Raw genomic sequence first — 7,105 nt, 5'->3', positions numbered from 1 at the left:
ATCTCAAGCTCGTCAATAAATCTATTTTGATGAAACAATGGGTACCTTGTGGGTTTTGAAAGATACCATCGTGGATCATGGTCAACCATGGGCCCAAGCACCCTTCGCCATTTGACATTCTATATCAGCCCATGCTTCCAGCTATCCATACAGCCCGAATCGGACCACCCCATAGTAAAGCCCATATTACACACAACCGACCTTACGGGCTGTAGCCGACCGCGCTGTCACGGAAAAACAGTCGCTCGTGGAAATAGTCCCTCCGACGCGCTCCCTCCCTCCGTCTCCACCCCGACCCGTGCTCGGCGGCGGCGGCGAACTCCGGCGGACAAGGCGTCTCGGGCGGCAAGGTAGACACCGCCACCCCTTTTCAGTTCCCACCCCCGCTTTTTCCGTCCCATCGTGTTGATTGGCCGAAACCCTCGGTGAAACCCTAGGTTCTGATTCGAGATTCGCCCGTCTCAACATCTCAGGTCGAGTATCCGGGAGGCGGCGGAGCCATGGAGGAGGACGCCGAGGGCATGGACCGCCTCGACATGGACGGCGACTTCGTGGGCGGCCGCTTCGGCCGCGACGGGGAGTTCTACTACCAGAGCCGTCGCGAGCGGGCGCCCCAGACCAGCGAAGACGCGCTCTACGGCGTCTTCGGCGAGGGGGACTCCGACTACGACTCTGAGGAGGACGAGGCGTCGCGCCGGCGCCGGCGCCGCAAGCGCCGCATGGACGACTCCGAGCCCGACCTCACCAGGCCCGTGCAGTTCGTCTCCAAGGGCATCAGTGCCCCAAAGCCAGAGGAGGATGAGGAGCAGCAGAGGCCTGGGCTTGGCCAGGCCGCGTCCTCCTCGGGCACTGCTGCCGCCGCCGCCTCCGAGGAGGATGCAGAGGAGGACCAGGATCCGTACATCGACCTGCCCACAGGGTTTGGGCAGCGGATCGCCGAGGGTGCACGCGCGAGGCGGGAGGAGAAGGAGCGGCAGCAGGAGTCGGCCAAGCGCCGGCGCAGTGCATTCGGGGCAGGGTTTGAACCTGGAAAACCAGCGCCGCCACCTGGGAGCCTGGAGTCCAACACGAAGGTGGCTAAGATGATGGCTATGATGGGGTACAAGAGAGGAGAAGGCCTCGGCAAGAATGCTCAGGGAATCACTGCACCAGTGGAGACCACCTTACGCCCCAAGAACGCCGGACTCGGCAGCGTCGAGGGGTTTAAGGAGCCCAAAGCTTTCACTCCCAAGGAGAACTTGCCACCCCCACCTCCTCCACCGCCTGCCAAGAAGGAAAAGCAACGGTGGTCCAAGAAGGCCAGCTTGAAGAAGGATCAGGTCTTGACTAAGAATGAGCTGTTGGCAAGGCGCGCTGAGCAGGAACAGGATGAGCAGCCCACATTTGTCCAAAAGGTGATTGACATGCGAGGGCCTCAGGCTCGTGTGTTGACAGACTTGAAGGGGCTCAGTACTGAACATGAGATGGAGGCAAATGATGTGCCGATGCCGGAGTTGCAGTACAATGTGCGGCTGCTTGTTGATGAGACTGAGGCTGATATTGTCAGGTTGGATGGGCAGCTGCGGCGGGAGCAGGAGAAGGTGGCTAGTTTGGTGCGGGAGAAGGAGAAAGTAGCAAAGCAGGAGGCTTTGCAGAAACGCCAGCTGCAAGTTATGGAGACAATTGCAGATGTGCTGGAGAAGGTCCGGGTTGATGACACCGCTGGTTTGCTCACTCTGGGGGGGTTGCTTAAGACCTTCCAGGGATTGAAGGTGCGCTATGAGGAGGAGTTCAAAATTTGCAGTGTTGCATGGGTTGCTTGCCGATTTGCGCATCCACTACTTATCCGGGTATTTCAGGGGTGGCAGCCTCTGCAGAATCCATTGTTTGGCTTGGAGGTCATGTCATCGTGGAAGGATTTGCTGCAGGGAGACCAGCCATATGATTTCTCAGATGCTACTGAATCAATGGCTCCATATGCACAGCTGGTCAGTGAGGTCATCCTACCAGCTGTGCGGATATCAGGAACTAATTCATGGAAGGCTAGGGATCCAGAACCAATGCTCCGTTTTCTTGAGTCATGGGAACGGTTGCTGCCCCCTATCGTGCTCCATTCAATATTGGAGCATGTAATAATGCCAAAGCTCACAGCTGCAGTCGAATCTTGGGACCCGCGGAGCGAGAATGTGCCAATCCATGTATGGGTACACCCATGGTTGCCAACTCTAGGGCAAAGGATAGAGACATTGTGCCACTCTATCCGGTACAAGCTGAGTAGTGTCCTCCAATTATGGCAAGCTCACGATTCATCAGCTTATGCTGTGCTATCTCCATGGAAGGGTGTATTTGATCCAGCAAGTTGGGAAGACTTGATAGTGCGTTATATCATTCCTAAGCTGAAAATGGCGCTCCAGGAGTTTCAGATTAACCCAGCAAGCCAGAAGTTTGACCAGTTTAACTGGGTTATGATCTGGGCTTCTGCTGTTCCGGTACACCATATGGTTCATATGTTGGAAGTTGATTTCTTTAGTAAGTGGCAGCTGGTTTTGTACCATTGGTTGAGCTCACCAAATCCTGATTTCAATGAGATAATGAATTGGTATAAGGGCTGGAGGGGCCTTTTCCCACCAGAGTTACTTGCCAATGAACGCATACGGATGCTTCTAACGGCTGGTCTTGAGATGATGAACCAAGCTGCTGAAGGACATGAGTTGGTGCAGCCAGGGGCTAGGGAGAATGTTGGCTTCTTGAGAGCAACAGAGAAGCGGCAATTTGATGCAGCACAGCAAGCATCGCAATACCCATCTTACCATGCTGTACCAGGAGCAGCCATGGGAGATATGAGCTTCAAGGAGTCTATTCAGGCATATGCGGCTGACCAAGGTTTGTTGTTTATGCCTAGAGTTAACAAATTCTATAACGGCATGCCAGTGTACGAATTTGGCACCGTGAGCATTTGCATAGACTCTGTCAAGCGACTACTCTATGCACAACTTCAAGAGGGAACTGAAAGATGGAGTTCTGTGTCTCTTACACAACTGCTGGAAATGAACCGGATGGCAAGACCACGTTAGGAGATCATCTATAGCTTGGAAGTTTCATCTGATCATTTTTCCTGCCAGTGTAGGTAGTCTTCAAATGTGTCTCGCGATCATTGTTGTAGAATTACTTGATAAAGAACAAAATTTCTGATGATGTATCTGAATGTGATTTTCCACATTTCAACATGGAACTTGGTTATTGCCCTAGAACGAATAATTGATGCAGAACTGTTTCTACATGTACATTGAGATACTGTTTATTTTTTGAGGTTGTTATTTTGATAAGTTCATTTCTTGTTTTGTTTCCTGCGATAATCGAATGCCCTCCCACTAGGATTATTAATGTGCATCTAGCTTTTGTCACTATGTATTAAAGATTTAGGAAACTACCACACGTACTGTAATACTTTTGGATGGATGAATTTTTTGCTCGATGCCATGTTCAGCTATTAATATGACATTTTGGGTTATTGCTGTGCATAGCTTTTGCTGTGTTGGGTGCATATAATTTTAAAATTTGTTGGTTGTAGCATTTTATCCAGTACCACTCTTCTTTACATTACATATAAAAAGGAAGATGACAGTAAGTAGTTTTGCTTAAGTCAAGCTTACACATAGTGTCCATCTCATATTTAACTTCTTTTACGGTTCGGAAAGTAGATGGCCCATCTATTTGTATACAAGGTGGTTTACACTGGAATTTAGGAAGTTTCGTCAAGGCTTATATGATACTGCTTTTCAGTATTTTGAAGGTCCTTTGTCAACCCTTGCTTTCAATGTTCGAGCTTCGTCCTGAGGTCTTTATTTATTGGAACTGCAATTTTGAGGTTCCTCTTGATTTCGGGGCCTGATCTGGTAAGAGATATTTTCTACTCTTCTGTACCTAGTCCGTATCCAAGATATCTTCACTTATTTCGCGCTACGGCTGTATTGCTAAAATCATAGTCATTGCCAATAACTGCTGATGCATTTGATGGACAGAGTTGACATTGTCAGTTTGAAATTGTCGACATATCAGAATGCCATTTTTGTCTGTTTCATGCTGTGCAATTCACCTGTTCTTCATTGTCCGCGTGAGATTCTGCTGTATACTCCCTCCGTACAGAAAAGGTGTACTTTCAACTTTCTTGGAGAGTCAATCTTTTTGAAGTTTGACCTAATTTATACAAAAAAATTACCAAAATTTAAACCGTCAAATTAGTATCATTAGATTTGTCATACTATGTATTTTCATTATATACTAAATTGGTGGCATAAATATTGGTCAATTTTTATATTAAATTGGTCAAACTTGAAAAAAATTGACCCTCCAAAAAATGCTGGAAATACACTTTTGCTGGGGTGGAGGGAGTACTTGACTAAACATTCATCTAGCTATTTATGTGGACACAAAAATGAGTGAATTACTGCTGTCGATTGTCTGACTAGTGTTTCCATGCGATCTAGTTCGATTCTGTGGATAACTGACTCTCATATACTCCCTCCGTCTGGGAAAGCTTGTCCCTGTGGCGTTTTTGCAAAAATGCCCTCAAAGAAACAACGACCGAACCCGCAGTCCATCGTCCCCTTCGACAGCTCCGCTCGTGCAGCTCCACCGCTCCCCTGCGGCACCGGCGACACCGCGCAGCTCCACCACGCCGCTCCGCCGCGACCCGCAGCTCCACCGCTCCCCCCATCCCCGCCCGTCGATTTGTTCCCTAAAATACTCACCTTTCCCCATCCCTGCCCGTGACGAGGCCGAATGTGTACCACTCCAGCATCCCCGGCGCGGCGTCCAGCCAGAGGAAGAGGCAGTCGTGGGCAGCGGCGTTGGCTTCCAGCCCTCCACCAGCGCCTCGATGTAGGTGTTGGAGCCGCTGGCAAAATTTCAAATTGGGAAGAGCAAAATCTCACATTTCTTTTTCCGGCGGAGATAAAGGCGGCTCTCTCCTCTTCATAGGGTACGTGCAGAGCACACACCACTACAGGCTCTATCCTATGATATCTTGTCTAGCTAAATTTAATGGTCTCGCTGCTCCCTGCTCAATTTTGGTGCCTGTGGTGTCTGGAGTCTGACTTGAAGATCAGATCCAGCTCCATAGTTTTCAGTTTATAAAATTTCACTGAATTTTACTGTATGAGAAAGCCTGTATAATTTTCAGCTCCATAATTTTTAGTTTGTAGAGCTGGAGGTCAGATTCAGCTCCATAATTTAATTTAATTTTATTGAGAGAGGTAATGTACTCCCTGTCTCAGTTCTTCTGTTGCATGGACATTCCTTAAAGAAACATGACACAGCAAAATTCAGATGAACATCCTCAAGCCCTTGTTCTTATTCTTATTCTGTAATCTAAATTTACTGACTGAATTTTTATTCTTATTCTTAGTGTCAAAATTCAGAGTTGGGAGCAGTTGTTGTTGACTAAAGGTTATGCCCCCAATGCCAAGATTGACAGGAGTAGCAAGAGTAGAAGAAGATTACTGTATTCACTGAATTATTTTTGACAGTAGTTGTTGTTGACTAAAGGTTACGCCGTCGACCAATTCACATTGCTGGCGCCGCTGTCCCATAGAAGGTCAGCACAGTGCACATCTCCACCACTCCACTGCGCAGCTCCATCCCTCCTGCATGTGGTCAGTTCAGTTCCACTATTTCCCCCATTCCATTACAGTGTTAGTGTTGATGTCTGTTGTGTTTACTGAAAAAATAGTATTTGGTGTGATGTCTGTTGTGTTCTCCACTGGAAAAAGTAATCTGATTGTAGCACTGGAGTAGTCACAAGTGCCATTTTTTCAAATTTGCACTGGAGTAGGCATGTGGTGCTGCTATGTGTGTTGGAGTAACAACTCTGTAATTGTATGACACTGAATGTTTTGGTCAAAACTGAATGTTGATTGCTTGCATCATCTACTCTGAATGATTTAATACTGACTACTTCAGCATCTATAGACTTTGTGTTGTGGCAGCAGCTAAAAACCCTACATCTTGTCTCTCTGTTTTTTAAAGCTGCTGTTTCAATTGTTACTGAACCTTGTTAAGTTTTAAACTAAATGATTACTAGTGCATCTAGGAATCATTTAAGTTCTGCTGCTATATGAAGTGGTGCTGCTATATGACCATGCTGGAATATGCATTTACATAGACTGACTGATGGCTGAACATATTCTTGACTTTGTTACTGTATTTATCTAGAGATGGGAGTATATCACCATGTCCTGACTTTGTTACTCTTGCACTCACCTATGCTGCTCTTGCACTGATTTCAGCTCCCTCTCTCAGTTGTTCTGTTGCATGACGATGTATAGATAGAAGTTGTTCCCTGTGGTCCAAATAGATCTGAGTAGGAAAATGATCTGAGGCCATTGAGAACAGTGATACTCTGGCTGATCATTACTGGTATAAAATCAAACTGATCACTATTGTTATCAAATCAAGCTGATCACTATTGAATTTTATGTACAGTACCAACAATTTTCTGAAGCTAGCAGCAACAAGTTAGATAAGAGAGAGAGGGAGAGAAGTAAAGCAAACAAAAATTCAAATAATTTACTACTATATCAAGTAAAGCAAGCTGTAGAGATATCATTCTCACAGAGTTGTTCCTTTTGAGAGATTAAAAGTACTCGTCCATTTTGGCAACTAGAGGTTTAAAGGTTTCATGAATACTTAATGTTCTCTGGTGCTATATTTCTGAAAACATCCAAGTTTTTATCACTTTGCTAGCATCCACAAATTTATGTTTCATGTTTGATTGTTTTCTTTTTCGCTGTGCAGGTGAGCCCACCCGTTGCTTTCAATGCCATGAGCATGAATGAGCTAAGAAAATGGAACGAACAGTACGGAGAAGGTGGCAGCAGGAGTAGATCACCATTTGGGTTCGGCAGCTAACATGATTCCGGTAGCAAATTTTCCACACTGTACGGAGAAGGTGGCAGCATGATTGCAGACTGAAAATGTTTTTTTTATAAGAGACTTAAAATGTTGGAGCGACAACAGTAACTGTTCTTGATCTTACACAATTGTAGCGATATGCTACTTTGCATCTAATTAGGATTCTAGACCTCTTTGCATGAACGCTGTGCCAAGGACATTGAAAAATAAGTAA

The 7,105-nt window shown here is 46.4% G+C and overlaps 1 protein-coding gene and 1 long non-coding RNA gene across 4 annotated transcripts; both read left to right on the top strand.

Moving 5' to 3' along the window:
* The first annotated feature begins 195 nt into the window (after positions 1 to 195).
* On the top strand, positions 196 to 3,296 carry LOC119353743 (septin and tuftelin-interacting protein 1 homolog 1-like). 2 transcript variants are annotated; one of them, XM_037620408.1, is made up of 2 exons: positions 196 to 350; positions 474 to 3,296. In XM_037620408.1, the coding sequence occupies exon 2, from the start codon at positions 501 to 503 to the stop codon at positions 3,051 to 3,053; it is 2,553 nt and encodes an 850-aa protein (XP_037476305.1). In that variant the 5' UTR covers positions 196 to 350; positions 474 to 500; the 3' UTR covers positions 3,054 to 3,296. The 2 variants fall into 2 exon arrangements, with proteins under 2 accessions (XP_037476305.1, XP_037476306.1); XM_037620409.1 differs by having other exon boundaries at positions 204 to 350; positions 438 to 3,296.
* A 296-nt stretch (positions 3,297 to 3,592) lies between these two features.
* On the top strand, positions 3,593 to 7,042 carry LOC119353742. 2 transcript variants are annotated; one of them, XR_005170508.1, is made up of 3 exons: positions 3,593 to 3,875; positions 5,387 to 5,633; positions 6,775 to 7,042. It is a non-coding gene; the product is annotated as an uncharacterized LOC119353742 (long non-coding RNA). The 2 variants fall into 2 exon arrangements; XR_005170507.1 differs by lacking the exon at positions 3,593 to 3,875 and adding an exon at positions 4,316 to 4,960.
* Positions 7,043 to 7,105: the final 63 nt, after the last annotated feature.

Source organism: Triticum dicoccoides, chromosome 2A (genome assembly GCF_002162155.2).
Source record: "Triticum dicoccoides isolate Atlit2015 ecotype Zavitan chromosome 2A, WEW_v2.0, whole genome shotgun sequence".
Lineage (NCBI taxonomy): Eukaryota > Viridiplantae > Streptophyta > Magnoliopsida > Poales > Poaceae > Triticum > Triticum dicoccoides.
The sequence above is the reverse complement of the archived record's forward strand: the minus strand, read 5'-3'. Positions and strand labels throughout refer to the sequence as shown.

Excerpts from the sequence above, each read along its gene's own strand:
- LOC119353743 (XM_037620408.1), top strand. The coding sequence starts at position 501 with ATGGAGGAGGACGCCGAGGGCATGGACCGCCTCGACATGGACGGCGAC.